General features: G+C 41.2%; 1 protein-coding gene across 4 annotated transcripts in view; it reads right to left on the reverse strand.

Moving 5' to 3' along the window:
• The window catches only part of mfhas1 (multifunctional ROCO family signaling regulator 1), a 79,969-nt gene that overhangs the window by 34,504 nt on the left and 27,924 nt on the right, over positions 1–17,541 (reverse strand). The window contains exon 2 of one of the 4 annotated variants that reach the window (XR_007956700.1): positions 5,291–5,411. The exons of 2 other annotated variants lie outside the window; for them this stretch is intronic. Coding sequence is in view for 1 of the 2 variants with exons in the window: in XM_052020481.1 (XP_051876441.1) it covers positions 5,557–5,579 (23 nt within the window). In the remaining variant the exon portion in view is untranslated. Of the gene's footprint in view, positions 1–5,290; positions 5,412–5,494; positions 5,580–17,541 lie in introns of those variants that run through there. One more of the 4 variants, XM_052020481.1, reaches the window with a different exon arrangement.

The following is a 17,541-nucleotide window of genomic DNA, read 5'->3' on the forward strand; positions in this document are numbered from 1 at the left end:
CTAAGTGAAGAAATTTATCTTCATTTTCCTGCAGGACCTTTAGCAACTACCTTGAACTTAGAGACCATAATTTTAGATTCCCTTAAAAGTGGAAATATTCATTCCCCACGTACGATGCCCAACCCACTTATACCTTTAAAGATCTCAGTCAAGTCTTCTTTATCCTGAAGAAAAACAGCTTCAACCTGTTCTTTTCCCCATTCATCCTCAAGCCTGCATTTTTCCCCACTCTTTGTCCATCTTACAGTTACTCTCAATCCCAACCATGAACCTTATGGGGGAAAAAAAACTTGATGCTGCCTGACCTGCTGAGTGTCATAGAGTCAGAGTTATATGGTATGGAAACTGGCCCTTCGGCCCAACTCGTCCATGCCAACCAAAGTGCCTGAGTATGTCACATTTGCCAGCATTTGGCCCACATCCCTCTAAGTCTTTCCTATCCATGCACCTGTCCAAATGTTTAAAATTGAAATTCCAACTGCCTCTACTACTTCCTCTGGCAGCTCGTTCCATATACCCACCACCCTCTATGTGGAAAAACTTGCCTCTTGGGTCTCCTTTAAGTCTTTCCCCTCTCACCTTAAAGTTATGTCCTGTAGTTTTACCTGGGAAAAACACTTACAATTCATCTTATCTATGCCCCACATAATTTTAAAAGGACACCCCTCAGATTCCAGGGAAAACAGTCCCAGCCTAAGTCACTCCTTGTAACTCAAGGCCACAGCAAAAGTCCCAGCAAAATCCTTGTGAATCTTTTCTGCACCCTCTCTAGCTTAATTACATCCTTCCTATAGTATTGCAACCCCCAAGAACTGCACACAGTATTGTACTGCCTTGTCAATCCTCTTGGTTACCAACATCTGGTACAGCTGTAAAATGATGTCCCAATTCTTGTATCGAATCCCTGTCCAATGAAGGCAAGCATGCCGTATGCCTTCTTCACCACTCTGTCTACCTGTGTCACCACTTTTAGGGCAGTATTGACTTGCACGCCAAGGTCTCACTGTACATCATCGCTCCCAAGGTCCCTGCCATTTGCTGCACGTGTCCTACTAGTATCTGACTTACCAAAGTGCATTACTTCACACTTGCCTGGATTAAATTCCATCTGCCACTGCTCCACCCAACTTTTCAGCTGATCTATGTCCCATTGTATCCTTACACAACCTTCTTTGATGTGCATGCACTTGTACTCAGAAGTTCCTCTGTTCTACAACAGTCCCCAGGGCCTTGCAATTCACTGTGTACATCTTGCCCTGGTTTAACTTCCCAAAATGCATCACTTTGCACTTGTCCAAGTTATATTCCATCTGCCATTCCTTGGTCCACTTTCCCACTTGGTCTAGATCCTGTTGTAACCTTAGACAACATTCTACACTGTCCACTACGCCACCAATTTTGGTGTCATCTGCAAACTTATTAATTGTGCTACCCACAGTCTCATACGAATTATTAATACATATGACAAACAACAGAGGAGGTGGCGAGGCTAGCAGATTGGTGCTCAGTCAACAATCTCTCCTTGAACGTGGACAAAACAAGATTGTGGATTTTAGAAAGGCTCAGGCTGACCACTTACCCCTGTGCATCAATGGCATCATTGTACAGAGAGTCAGCTGTTATAAATTCTTGGGAATACGTATAGCAGACGACCTGTCCTGGTCAACTAACATCTCTTCCCTCGCCAAGAGGGCACAGCAGCGTCTCCACTTTTTACGGCAGCTGAGAAGAGCAAACCTGCCCTCCCCCACCCTCACCACATTCTACAGGGGTACCATTGAGAGTGTCCTGACCAGCTGCATCTCTACCTGGTACGGCAAATGTAACATCTCTGACCATAAGTCTTTGCAGAGAATTGCAAGTACAGCGAAAAAGATCATTGGAGCACCTATTCCCTCCATCTCGGATATTTACAATACACGATGCACACGTAAGGTTTATAGAATCATAGACGACCCTTCTCATCCCTCCCACGACCTATTTGTCCCACTGCCATCTGGCAAGCGGTACCGGAGCATCCAGGCCAGAACTACTAGATTGCACAACAGCCTTTTCCCCCCAGGCTGTCAGGCTCCTGACTATCCTGGTAGATAAATGCCACGTCAAAAGCCCTGGTTTGCACAATGGCGTATAAGAACTTTGGCTGCTGCTGAACATGTTTATACAATGAGTACAACACACTGAGCTTGTATTTCTCTTGTCCAACTCGGTTTTGCACTAACTCTGCACTAAATTTGTATTTTGTATATACTTTTTTTTGCACTATTTGTACTTGCACTATTTTTTTTTGTTTTTTGTTTGTGTTTATTGTATGTCTTCTGTTCTATGCACGTCCTCTATTGTGAGAGCCTGGGGGAAACAACATTTCGTTCCGCCATGTGTTTTTATAGCATGGATGAATGACAATAAAGTAACTTGAACTTGAACTCAGCACCAATCTCTGCAGCACACCCCTGGTCACGGGTCTCCAATCTGAAAAGCAACCCTCCATTACCACCCTCTGCCTCCTACACCAGGCCAATTTTGTATCCAATTGGCTGGGTCACCCTGGATCTCATGTGATCTAACTTTCCGGACCACCTACTGTGAGGAACCTTGTCAAAAACCTTCCTATAATCCATGTACTACCTTGCCTATCTTCTTGGTCACCTCTTCAAAGAACTCAATTAAATTCGAGACACACGATTTCCCACAAAGCTATGCTGACTACCCCTTATCAGCACTTGCCTTTCTAAATACAGGTAGATCCAGTCTCTCAGAATCCCCTCCAGTAATTTTCCCACCACTGATGTCAGCCTATCATTCCCTGGCTTGTCCTTGCAGCCCTTCTTAAATAAAGGCAACATTAGCCACCCTCCAGTCTTCTGGTACCTCACCCATGGTTAAAGAAGATACAAAAATCTCTGCCAGGGCCCCAGCTATTTCTTCTGTTGCTTCCCACAACATTCTAGGATACAGACAGTCAGGCTCTGGTGACTTATCTGCCTTTATGCCCTTCAAGACTGCCAATATTTCCTCTTTTGTAATGTCGATACGTTTCAAGACATCACTGTTCTCTTCCTTGAACTCACTAGCTTCCATGACCTTCTTCACAGTAAATATAGGCGAGGTATTCATTTAAGACTTCGACCATCTCCCGTGGCTCCACACATAGATGAACACAATGATCCTCAGGGGGACTTATTCTTTCCCTTGTTATCATTTTGCTCTTAATATACTTACAGAATCTCGAGATTCTCCTTTATCTTATCTGCTCAGGATATCTCATGTCCCCTTTTGCCTTCCTGATTTCTTTCTTAAGTGTATTCCTACATCCCTTATACTCCTCAAGGGATTCACTTGATCCCATCTGCCTATACCTGACATATGCCTCCTTTTTCCAGCCCAGAGCTTCAATGTTACTTGTCAGCCAGGTTTCCCTAATCTTGCCAGCTTTGCCCTTTGCTCGAACAGGAACATGTTGGCCCTGAACTCTCCTTATCTCACTTTTAAAAGCCTCCCACTTGCCAGACATCTTTTTACCTGCTAACAGCCTCTCCTAGTTAACCTATTTCCAGATTTTATGTTTTTGAACCTTACAACATTGCAATATCTAGTACCTATATCCTGTTACGTCTATCTGTTCTGGTTCATTACCAATAGAAAGATCCAGCAACAATTCTCTTTTTACTTTGTGTACTGAATAACAAGGTGTACATGTTGCAAAAACTAAATTCTCTCTTCTCCTTTTGTTTCTTCTTCCTGAGAGTTTACTTGGAAGCAGTTGAAATTTCCCCTTTTTATTCGTCTAAGCCTGATTGTTACCTTGTTGATTTGCTTACAGATTTCATCCTCTACCTGTCACTCATTTGATATGGATTTTATATTTACCTTTCTGCTAATTACAACCTTTCATCCCATAAGAAGTACAGCAACTTCAACTCCTTCCTTCAAATATTTAGTCACCTGTATTTTTTCCATATACCCAGTCAATCTGATTAAATCTGAATTCTTTCCAGAAATGATTGCCCCCAGATCATTCAATTATTCTTGAATAATGCACACACATTTATTGTCCCACTTTGTTTGCCTATATGTCAATTAGCACGTTTGGATAATAATCCTGAGACTACGACATGTCAACTTTCCTTTTCACGTTATTACCTATCCTGGTAATGTGCATCACCTGGTTGAATCCCATTCTCAATCTGTCTTGTTCCTTTAAAGGGTTTGGAGAAATGTTAGATTGAACCAAAGTTATTCTCCCAGTGCCCTAACTCCACTCTTTTCCCTACTCCCTACACCTTTAAAATCTCCCTTAACCCACTGCCATTCTCTTCCTCACCACCTTGTTCTTTAATATCCAAACAAGTCAAATTCCACTCACTTCCCATATTCTGTGTTACTCCTCTTGTTTAATTCCACTCTCCTCCTCACTTCTTGGACCCTTGTAACATCTCATCTAGTCCAATCCCACATTCCCGATTCCATTATCCTTAATGTTTCTCATAGGCTAATCCTATCCTCCTCCTCACTGTTGTTACTGTTGAATATTCCGCACTTTCAAACTACCTTGTTTCATTCTTAATTATTGAGTCTCTTTCCATAACAACTGATGCCACAGAAAACAAGTTTAAACACCTTGCATGTAAAGAAATATTTTCTATCTTCTTTAATTCCTCTTGGGGACATCTAAAATACATTCACTCCTATCACAGCCTCAGCAAGTAGTGGAAACTATCTTTCATAATTTACTTCAACAAAACCCCTCACAACTTCAAAGTCTCAATCTGAAGCGCCTTTAACTTGCAGCTCAGGTGAAAATCAAGAGTCTCTTTTCCTGACTCCTTATTCCTGCAGTTTAATGCATGTTTTGGAAGATATTAACACTCTGCATTTGTGACCTTTGGAAAAATATGACATAAAAGCACTTTATTAATGTAGCCAAATACTTGTGATCTTCAAACCAAATCAAAATCTCTCTTCAAATCATCAATTAACTCAAAATAATATTTGTGAATCAGAGGTGACTCGGTCAGTTCCTCTGTTAGTTAGGGGATGACTCTCGCAGACCACACAGCTCAAGCCTGTGGAACGTGGCTTCATTCACAAACATATCCTTCATCTTTTCAGGGGGTTATCAGAGTTAAAAAAAAAAACAAAGTGACCCACAGCCATCTGCACTCCCCACATTGTGCATGAAACTTAACTAAAACAAACCAAACTTAAAAATAAACCACAGTTCCAACATCCTGTAGGGACAGGGGAATGGGCCTCATGTGTTGTACTGAGTCAATTGTTGCGGCTGTACCTGGTGCTGTGACTTTACACTTCAGTCAATCTCTGCAGTCAGAGGCCCGATCTTTCCCAGCAATGCTTGCGGAGGCTTTGCTGATGTTGACAGTTGTGTCATCGACTCTTCACGAATTTCCCTGCAGAGATGGAAGAATGGAGGGAGAGAGCAGAAAGAGAGGAAGTATGGAGCCTGGCTACCTGGTATGAGCCCAATGGAACTTGAAAATGCGAGTAGGGTTCAGATCAAACTGGGCACCAAAAAAATGATGCCCTCACCTTGGGTCACATCAGGCCTGTATGGCTCTCTGTAAATAAATGCACAAAGGCTTAGGATTTTTTAAAAAAATAAACGAGTCTGGTTACTTGGCCTGAGTCCCACTGTGAGCAGACTATTTGTGTTGGATCAGGTCGGGTATTCTTAGGCTCATGTTGGGTTTGAATTAGCTATGGTTGAGTTAAAACATGGTTTATTTTGTATACAACTGCGCTTAAGTTTAAGATGTATCCACCTGGAGAATCCAAGGCCAACACCAGATTCAGAGTTTCCTTTCTTCAGGTCCAGGAGATTCAATTGCGCAAATGGTTGCTAAATGCCAATAAATTTGTTAACTATGAACAGATTGCAGACTGCATTAATCTTCTGGTTCTGTCGCAAACTGCCAACTATCTGCTGATCACTGTTCAGCATGTCTCAGACTGCATGCTCTGACTTCAGTCCAAATCCACGATTCCAGATTCCAACATTTCCAATTCTATACATACATGCACATGCGCCCTACTTCAACACTGGCTCCTTGTAATTTTAGCAGAATAATGCTAGAAAGATTCTTCCTAGGCCACGTGGCTCCTAAGTTCTCCTCCATTTGCTGATTAGTAGCAAATCATTTGTGCTGTGTCTGAGGGCAACAGCAAGTTTTCTTTTCTAGTCCTTTCAGAGTGCTGAAAAATCTCCTGACCTTTTGCTGGCTTTCCTCCTGATAGCAAATGTTTTTAATCTTGTGCTGTAATATGAATGCCCTTACAATGGAATTTCATTAAGATCCCCTTTCCTATCAAACCCAAAATTCTCCAGAATATGCAGCAGTCATTCCCTTTTAAACATGGAGTCTACTCTACCACTGGTTCTGCCTCTACAACCCTGGTGCAGAAAGGTATTCAAAACTTCGTTCCTCTGGCAATGCCACGCTGATGCGCTCTGGTCATTAACTTGCAGATCAGTAACACATTTTTCCTCAAGTTATCTCATCAGAATCCCTTAAGATTCTGAACATTATCAGATCTCCTTTTGGTCTTCTGTTCTAATAAACCAAATTTCTCAATCTGTCCCTGTAAATAAAGCCTCTCAGTCCCTGGTATTACTTTGGAAGACACTGTGGTCATATTCTTCCCATGGCTTCGTTAGTCTTCCTAAAGTAAGATGTTGAATGTCAAATTGGTTGCGGCCTAAACAGCAAGCACTGCAGATATAAACATTACATTAGAATACATCAGAAAGCAATCAAGGACTGATCATAGGATCAGCAACGTTCAATGTAATTCATGGAAGACAAAAGATAAAGCACTGGGCAGGGGCTGGACTTGTCTTCTCGAGGTCTATACAAATCCCGTTTTTATATACTTGAATGTTTACAGCTCAGAAGTAAGTGAAATGACTGTTGTCAGTCTGTTGGTTTACTGCTGCTGGCTGGCCACTGAGGCAATGGGCATTTGAACCAGTCAGGAAAGCCTCAATTTAGGTTTAAGCACTGCGATCCATAATTGGTATCAGTTAAATCAGGCATACATCAGAATTAAAATGATATCATGAACCTTATCATCTTGCCCAGAAACACAAGGTATAAAAACCAATTGGATTGCAAGTTACATAACTGCAGTGATTTTCACGTTGCTGGGAAGTCCCAAATTGCTTCATGGCTAATGGGAATTTTTCCAATCGAATTATTGATGTTTGGCAGGCAAATGTATCAGTAAATGGGTACATTGTAAGATCCCATAAAAAGCAAAGGTGGGTGGTCCATTTTAATGAGAGGATAAATGGGGCCTCAATCTATGGGTGGCCTCACAGCTCCAGCACCCTGGGTTCAATCCTAACCTCTGGTGCTATCTGTATGAAGTTTGCATGGTTTCCTCATGACTGCATAGGTTTTCCTTCAGGTGCTCCTGTTTCCTCTCAGCCCAAATGTATGGAGGTTGTTCAGTTAATTGCCCCTTGTGCATAGGTCAGTGGTAGAATCTATGAGGGGTTGAAGGGAATATGGGGTGAACAAAATGGGATTAGTGTAAATGGGTGCCTGATGGCCAGCACATAAACACTATAGATCTCCAGAAGAGGTCCAGCAAAGTCATTTCTTGCTCACTGAGCAACATCGTAGAACTGCGGCGCTGGAGCATGGCAACTCGTTGCAAGCTGCTCTCTACTACTCATCTACTCATTTACTGATGAGTAGATGATAGCACTCATCTACCGATCTACTCATTACTCTTACTATAACCAATAACTCTCACCCTTGTCTGGAATCGACATTCTACAGATCACAAAAGAAAAACAAACAAAATTTTTTAAAATTTCCTTGTTTTTCTCCAGTAGTGACCTTGGGATTAATCTTTGGAATTTCCAGAGCAATCTTTGAGCGATAACCCAATGGAACCAGCCACAATCTTATTTTCTACAATGCATCACCACAAGCTCTTCTTTGCCCTAGGCCAAAACTAAATGTCAATGTCAAAATCTGGACAGCTGGGTTCAGAAAACGGAGCTGGAGCTAAATAAAAGACATAACAGAATGCAAATGCTGGAATCTGAAGCAAAAAATAAACTGCAGGAAGAACTCAATGGGTCAAGCAGCATCCAAGGAGGCAAAGGAATGGTCGATGTTTCACGTCGAGACCCTACATCAGAAACACTCAACCCAGAACGTTGACCATCCCTTTGCCTCCATGGATTCTGCTTAACCCACTGAGTTCTTCCAGCAGTTAATGAGTTTGCACCTCTTCCAATCACCATTAGGTGCTAAAAGATACAACGGAGACAGCAACATTATATATTGCTTTAAGCATAGGAGGGAGGAGCCAAATATTTCATGGAAGGGATAAAATGACTTAAGTTGCTGTACAGGGAGGAGCCATCCATCATATACCTCAATTTCCTGGTAATGTTACATTCATTTACTATAAAGAGCAATGAGCTTCATGACCTTTTAAATTCCAAAGTAGAACAGGCTACGGGAAAGATTGAGAGGGGTGATGAGAAGGTTGGGGAAAAATGATAGCTGTTGAGAATGTTTTGATAGTGGAGATGAAAACAGTACAGATCGTTTAAATGATAATTCACTATAATCGCGTTTACTCCAGATATGATCTTTTGCTTCCTTACCATAACCAGGGCTCCACTCACATCCTGCTTTGCCTGGGAATTCTGCCAAAAAATTCAAAATATGCAGGAATGTTTTGGAAGCTTTTTGTGCCTTTACTGTAAACATACGGGACTTGGTTCCCTGCATGTTGGGTTTCTAATTATAACAAATCCATAAAAATGCAGTGGGTTTACGTGTGCAGCTATAAAGTAGACTTTTCTTTCCAAAAGCCGTGCAACTTTTAAAATTAAGATTACTAACAGAAATAATCCGCGATTTCCATGGAACCAGATTCACAGACATTTTAAAAATCATCATTGGGTCGCCGATGCCCTGTCAAGCCTGGGGTTTAATGTCCGTTTGTAATTGCTCTCAAGAACCTGAGTTGGGCTGTCCCTTGAGTTGGTCTGATACAACCTTGCATTGAAGTTAAAAGGCAAGGTTTTGACGGGAAAACAAAGTGGCTTCCTCTACTTTGGAGAAACCAAATACAGCATGATCACTTTATGGAACATCTGCACTCAGTCCGCAGGAGCAACCCTGACCTTTTGGTTTGCCTGTCACCTTAATTCACCATCCCGCTCTGACCCATCTGTGGCCTCCTGCATCGTTACAAATGAGGTCCCACACAAGCTCAAGGAACAGCATCTCATTTTTTGTCTGGGCATGTTGTAGCCTGCAGGGTTCAATATGGAGTTCTCCAACTTCAGTTAACTCACTTTCATTCTGTTTGTATCAGGACTGCCCACTGTTTCAGCAAACTAACAGGGGATGTGCTAGTGCCACCTCTATTGGTTTCCCACGTGTCCTCTGACAGGCTAGGACTTCTCATGTGTACCTAAGCTATACAGCATGCAAGACACTGCATGTACAGGTCTCAGGGACAAATAAATCCAACACATCCCAACTTTAAAATGGAGCCTGCCTTGCATCTTGCACAGCTGGTCCATTTATGCCTCTCCTTACAATTGCTACAGGAGATCAGTCTGCAACATAACTGAAAGTGGTCCAAGCGTGCACTTCTGGAAAGTCTCACACTTCACAACCATTTATAATTATAATCCAATTCATCACAATTCTCCTGATCTGTCCAAATTTCTCAATTTATCTCTGTCTGTATTCTGCATTTCCTGAGAAAATGGGAGTTAATCCTACCACAAAGTTAAAGTCAACTAAAGAGCTTCAACTAGGTATACATGTGGGAAAATTTAAACTTCTTACAACACTGATTCTTATAATTAGTGTATTTTATCTTTCTACTTTCCACAACCAGGCTATCTATAAATGTAACATAAATCTTAAAATGCTCTGTGCTTCATCAGCTCCCTTTCTCCTAGATAATTGTTCCACTGCCTTCTGCCAATTCCCATCGAACATTTAAATCTAATGATGCATTGCAAGAGCACAGAGCTATTAAAGCAACAAACACCTCTTAATTCATTTTACCACTTGCTAAAAGCTGTACTGGTAGCATCCAGGTAATAGTTGCAGAATAGTGGCCCATTGTCTAACAAGGTGTCAAAAACTTAGCACACCTGCAAACAGACAGTGGAACAAACCATCTGTCTTGAGAGGAATCAAGATGTTACACTAGATCAATGAGAACATGAAGAAACTCCGCAGAGAAACACTCCAATCCAATAAAAATAAATATCCCAGAGAAAGTGCTTGGCACAACGCATCATTATGTTAAATACCTGCAGAGACTCACTGTCACCATAGCTTCTTTAAGGGATACTTGTTGAATGTGTGTCTTTACTACACCAGTGTGTGAAAACTAGTGCATAATTTCTCTTTTGTGTTTTTTATATATAAAGGAAAGGTTTTTACCTGTTCAGTTGATTATTATAAACAAGACGATGGTCTTCATCCCTGGTTAGTTAACTGTTACAATACAAGTCAGTGCTCTTGTTTCATCTGCTTATCTGTCAGTCTGCAACTTGTTGGGTGTTGTACTTCAAAGCCAAACAGCCCAGTTGGAAGGACTTAGGAGTTTGTCCAGCCAAACAGCCTCCCCACCCATATAGCCTGTGTGTAATGTGTGCTTAAACACACACCCACACACACAATATTTAAGACAAGTATAACAATTTTAATTTGCTTCATAAATCATATCACATATCCCACACAGGACTATTGTGCAAGGTACTGAAAACATGAAAAGGGGGCCGTGTACATACGTAACACATGCTGTACATGGGCACTGTATTCATATACAATGAGGACTATGTTAAAATATTACCATAATCTGTACAGGATTTGGATACTGTATTAAACAACATACAAGGACTGTTTTCAAAATAGCAAAGTAATGCTAAATAAAGAGGCTTACCTATACAGCTCGCCACAACAATGAATTACCGGGGATAGACTCACTGGCAGTTATTTTAGAACATAGAACAATTATAGCACAATTCAGGCCCTTCGGCCCACAAAGCTGTGCCGAACATGTCCCTACCCTAGAAATTACTAGGCTTGCCCATAGCCCTCTATTTTACTCAGCTCCATATACCGATCTAACAGTCTCTTGAAAGTCTCTTGAAAATTTTTATCTGCTTTTGGACTGAATAAACAAACCCATGTTATTGAAGCATATTCCTTGGAGGGCAAAGGTCACATGTGATCAAAAACTGGCAGAAGCAGCTCTTAACTAATTTTGTGATAATTACTGATTTTTGGGAAGGGATAATTAGAAGGGGAACTGTTCAAACATTCCTCAAGATAGATCCAACAACTGCTAATGCAGTCTCCCAAATAGTTTCAACAAGAATAGACGAGTCTGAGGAGAAAATTTTTTTTGTAGACTGAGTGGTGAATAATTAGCAGACTGGGTGACGGCCTCTGATATCCACCTCATCTCTGAGACCTAACAGCCAGACACTACCTTTTCTTTGGTCTGCTGGTAGAAATATTCATGTGACTTCTGTTTCATGAGGAATGCTACTCATGGCTTCCCAGAACATGCTCAGAAGCTTTCAGCCAGTACCCTATACATAGGGATTGAAGTTGCAATAGTTAATTCAGTCCTGAAACTAAGATGAAATTCTGTAAGGCCTGCAAGCATTGTCAACACTATAATTCAGAAAACACCACTGACTCCAAGCAAGTGTGACAGTTTGACTGTGGAAAGGGCATTGGCTGTTGTGTGGATGGATAGAAGGATCACCTTGTGCTTTGGAAGAGAATATGTACCTTGTTGGTCCCAGTAGAGAATTTCTGGCAGGATTTAATATTGCTCAAATACAGCAATTGCACTCATAGCCACCATTTCAAAAGACAGAATATCTCAATGGAGAGAATTCGCTGAATATTTGGATATCTCATGTTCCAGCAGGGAAACCTGGGATTGGACATGGCCTAAGTGCCCCCACAAGCACTTATGATCGGTGCAGATACCATTGTAACCTGTCTCCAAAACAACCCAAAAGGCAAGGACTACCACTGAAAACAAACACAGGGCGGATGGACTGCTGCAGTTCACCTGAAAAATGCTACTCTGCACACCAGCAGGCATCACCACCTGGATAATATATTGGCATGCACTGGATTGATGGCATCTAACCAGAATTCCTCAACAATCAGTACATCAATAGAAAATTGCGATTTGTTCAACTGGCCATCAACATCCTGGACAGTGGGATAATCCCAGAGGCAGGAGAAACAGCTAATAGTCCCAAAAGACATTACAGAGGCAGGCCTCCCAACTAAGCAGATGAGCCTCAGGGAAGGAGAAGCAGCCTTTGAGCTCCTTGCACTAACAATCCTGCCACGTTGTTGCTTTCACAATGACTTGTCATTGACCTACAACACTCCCTGATGGAAAGGTTTATTACTATAGCCTTCAGCTGTAATTCAATGGCCCAGAAACATCGTTGGCCCATCACCAGCCAAAAGAGAGCATTTATCTTTGCTAGACACTTGGTTAGAGCCTGCTACAGAGGCCCGTGCCTGGCCTTTTCCAATATTCCTGCATCTTCTGGCCCAGGCCCCTGACCCAACTGCTTTCTGAGGCACCCGATCTCCCTCAACCCATCCTCAGACACTGAATCAGTCCAGCTCTCGATTAGGCCTCTGAATGCTGCCCTACCCTTCCTCCTATCACTCCCATCAACCCCACCCTAACTTCCACCCAGGAGGTACATCTTCATTTGTAAAAATGTCCAAAGCCCATTTACAATCTTGGAAACCACATCCATTTTCAGCAGTGCAGCTGCATTGGCCTCTAGCACATCATTATGATCTACAAGAATTTCTAGACAATAAGTGTTCAAAGAAATTGGAAAAAGGAACTTCTCCTTTATAAAGAAAAAACTTTTGATTTATTTTCCAGGTTGCTCACTACAGTCCTCTGGCGATTCACCTTGCTACAACATCCAAATAATGGCCACAATTCATTGTTACTGTCAGTGTTGTACTTGCGGATATCCTGTGGCCATGAAAGGGATTATACACACATACTTTCCTCTCATATTAAAATAACACCTTGAAAGAAAAAAAAACAAACCAGCAGTTCTAGGAACTGCAGGAAGAAGAGATGTGAACTTAAATCTCAACTATACTGCCTTGATGAGAACAACTGGAAATTTCTATGTCTGAGATTGAGACTGAATAGGGAACACTAACCAGGAATATAGGCAAGAAGTCACATTATTTTAATATGACTGTACAACAGGTCGATGAGACTCCGATTGCCAATTTATGCTATATTAACACAGAACTGAGGAAATCTCCACTGCTGATGGTCCCAGAGAGAGGATATACGATCAGATGAGCCAAGGCACTAGGACAGATGGTCAGTTTTATAAACTGGAAGTTATACTGACGTACAAATAGAGTATGCTTTTTATGTCTTTTTGAACCTTTAGTCGAAAGAGAAGGGCAGTAATAATGCTTATGTTGGATGTGGTATTTTATTTGGGTAACAGTTACAGTAGTAATCCAAGGGCATGAGAAGTAGTGAGATTGTGCTCCATACATCTGATTCCAGGTACAAAAAGCCATTGGAAATGGTGAATTACAGCAAAATCCCAGCCATTTATTGAATTACCTTTAGTGTGCAGTCTGGCACACACATGAAAACCAGCAGTCTGACTGAATGAAACAATGACCAGAAAGCAGTGAACTTTTACTTTTATAAATACACAGGATTTATAAATACTCATTCCCATAAAGTGGATGTTAAAATCCACCAGTCTGGTTCACCAATGTCCTTTGCAGAAAGGAACCTGCCACACCCAGCCACACTATGAGGCACAGACCTAAAGCCGCCAAGATACAGGCTGCAATACAATCTATATTACTGCAGTGTAAAGGAATCTAACACTAACTAGTTTGTTATACCAATATCATACTCCATGTAGAAAGCTGGTGGCAAGCTAATTTTCATTTCTATACAGGCTCCTCAATGATTTCTCCTTTTACAGCATTAAGAGGAGCATGCCTTTGCTGTGGCACTGGCCATTCCTGCCCGAGTTAGAGCATGTGGCATTCAAACCTCACTCCAGACCATCCTAGTGAATGAAGATCAAACTTCTAGCATGGAATTCTGCATTCACATCCAGCAGGACTCCTGCATCTGGTGAGTGGCCTCCCTCACTGGGTTGTGACATTCTATAAACCTCCCCCCTCCCCCCCCCCATCTTTTAAGAATAATCACCTCATGGGGTGATTTAGAGATGCTTTTGGCCATGGAAGTTTGTCAGTTCATCACCCACATATTAATCCTTCCCACAACCCCTCTGGGAATACATCGAGGTACAAAATCAATACCTCAAGAGAAATCAACACCCCACGACTGCCGACTGTAGGGCGAGGAAAGGCTTTTAATGTTACAGAACATTATCCTTTGATCTTGTAGTGGAAGGTGACTCTATTAATAAACAACCTTCTAGGATTGCCCAGAGGCTCCCTGGAATTAATCTGCAGGACACTGATGCAAGTAATCTGAGCAATATGTCACTGGGGCTCCATCATGACCTAGCCCATTTCCTTGTGCCCCGCTGGATACATAAATATCGATGAGAAAAGAAGGTAGCTTGGTGAAGAGGAGGAAAAACAGAGTTCCTGGAAGTGAGGAAACCTGCTGGAATGAACCACCCAGAATTAGCATGAAGGGAAGTTTGTGAAAGAACTTGAGTCCCAGTGGGACCTCACTTTGTGCAAGCGGGCATCAAAGACTGTTATCACAGAGCAGACTATGTAAAGGATTCTCACAGACCACATCTTCCTGGTACCAGACAACAGCAGGATGAGTGGAGAGGAACATAGGCAATTCCCTGATTCTCCTAATTTAAGAACTGGATGCTGCACTGACAGGAAAATGGGGGCTCCCTGTGGTGGTGGTGGGTGGGGGGAGTATGAACGTTGACGGGCCAAACACCCTTCATTATTTATGAGTTTATTTGTTGCTATGAAAATTTTTTTAAAAGCAACTTCTAAACTTGAACACATGTAACCTCTCCTGGATTTTATCCTCCCAGCACCTTCACCATCTATTAAGACAGTAGGTTATCCACCTTCTAAGTCAACTTGCCCAATGATAGATGGGTAAGTGGGAATGTTTCCAGCCAAACAGCCTTTCTTAAAAGTTATAGATGCACAGAAAGGAAAAAAGATTCCCTTCTGCTCAAGTGAAGTGATATATCACTAGAATGTGTGAAATTGCAAGTCAATAAAAAGGAAATCAATGAAAAATAATTCCTTTTCAGATGAAAACTAAATCATTCCCATAATGTACATGACATTAGAAACATACAAGTATAACCATCCTAACAAAGCCTGATAGAAATAAATGGCTAAGGAGAGATTAACCAACAGGAGACTTCACCTATGCAGTGTAATACACAAGGCTTGAGCTCTCAAGAAGGGGATCTTCTCTGATAACCAGTTCCAAAAGCCATTAAGCAAGCAACCTATTAGATTACATAAGAAACTAGACTCTCAGTCAGAGCCTTGCTGCTGGTGTCACTTACAAATGGAATTGCAATTTCCTGTCAGATTTTCCAAAGGCATAAAACATTGCATCAAAAATGCCTTGTAAAGGATCTGAGTTGCTTTATCTTGTCAATTATATTTACTTGGGTCAATCAATGATAAACGGGCACTGCCAGAAATTCATCACCATGTTCTGTCAGGAAAGAAACTGAGCACTTCTGCAAAACAGACAGACACCGGAAAATACAATTGTTGCCATGCTGGCCCTTACAGGTACCAGAGATGCAAGAATTCCAATTAATATTAACTGTCTTGTTACATCTATTTGTCAGCATGTTTTTATTTAGATAAAACACCACAGCTCTTAAACTGACTTGGAAATGGCAGGTGGATAACTGAGCTCAAGATCCCTCACACAGCAACAGCTGTAGCAGCCTTAGCTCAGTCCCGGTATCAGGTTAATACTGATGAGACTTCTTCACACTGGGGAAAATAAGTCAACATTTCCAGCCAATAACTTCCTTCAAAAAAACATTTAACATAAAATGATTCCAACTAGTGTTCAAGTTAGTCACAATTCTTGTGCTTTGTTTTCTCTAATGAGAGCCTTTTTTGCCTTAGTCAATCCAAGATCCAAACACCCACTCTAAGATGAAGATAGTATAGTTTTAGAAATGTAACATTTAAGGAGTGCCAAATCCATGTTTCTTTGCAGAAGAGCAATAAGAATAGCACCCAGATATATAGTTAGGGTAAACACTGATTAATCTATAGTATTATTAGCAAGGAATGAACTTGCATTTATTTTGAACCCTTCCCATCCTCATAATAGTTTACAGTTAGTTAGACTCTTTTGTAGTGATATCATTGTTGTCACATATGGAAACACACAGCTAATTTATTCAAAGCAAGGTGATGCAATTAACAATGAGGTAAATAGCAAAGTGATAAATATCAGCAGGACACCTGTAAGAAACCTCTGTACCTCATTAAGTTGTAGAGATGGCCTTAAACCATAGACCATTTAATTTGAAAGGGAAGTGGTTCATCTTTGAGTTGCAACTGCCCAATGCTACTGATGTGTGTTTTTCCACAATTTTGTGCCAGTGTTGAGATCCAGACAGCACAGCATTCCCAGGATGCGCCACTTGTGAAGGGCTTATTTCTGAATCAGATGCCACTGAGCCACAACTGACACACAAAATATTTTGATTCAGTTTGAGTATCGAATCATATTCACTAATATTCCTTGGTAATGTAAATGGAGAGTCAAGACCTAAGTGATGTTCGTAGATGGTACGAGTTAAAGAAGGACTCAGGCCTCCCAAACACAAGTTATTGTAAATTCATGTTTGATATTATATTTCCATCCGGAGTTTCTATTTTCTCATTTATAATCCTGAACTGCCCACATAAAATGGTCATATTGTAATGACGTCCTCCCACCAGTGGTAACGCTATGGCACCTCTCTTGGCAGAAGCAGATAGTTACAGCATGACAAGTTGACATCAGCAGTGTGCAAACAAATCCAGATACTGCCCAAAAAAAAGTCAATTATTACCAAAGGAATAAAGGAATTTATAGTGCAGGGGGTGCACAGTGATGCAATGTTTTTAATAAATTATATGGTATATACTGTACACTGAATACTTATGCATATGTTATTTTAAATGATATGTATTGATTTGATACATTGGGCCTCCATCCACAGACTAAATAAAAATGATTCTGGAATTGAGACTGCCGACAGCCAGTGTTGGGTTTATATTTAGCCTTCTAATGCTGCCAATGCTTACAAGCAGAAAATCTCATCAGGTTGGAGAGGTTAATAGGAACTCAAACCCTGGAACTTCCTATAAAAGGAAGAAATAACTTGGTCTGTAACACATCACAGAGAGCTGTAAAACACAGCCAATAACTGCATTGCGACAATATGCCAGATCCCCTAGAAAAAAAAACTTAATTCAAAGAGAAAGCCAG

The sequence above is a fragment of the Pristis pectinata genome, chromosome 7 (genome assembly GCF_009764475.1).
Source record: "Pristis pectinata isolate sPriPec2 chromosome 7, sPriPec2.1.pri, whole genome shotgun sequence".
In the NCBI taxonomy this organism is placed as follows: Eukaryota; Metazoa; Chordata; class Chondrichthyes; order Rhinopristiformes; family Pristidae; genus Pristis; species Pristis pectinata.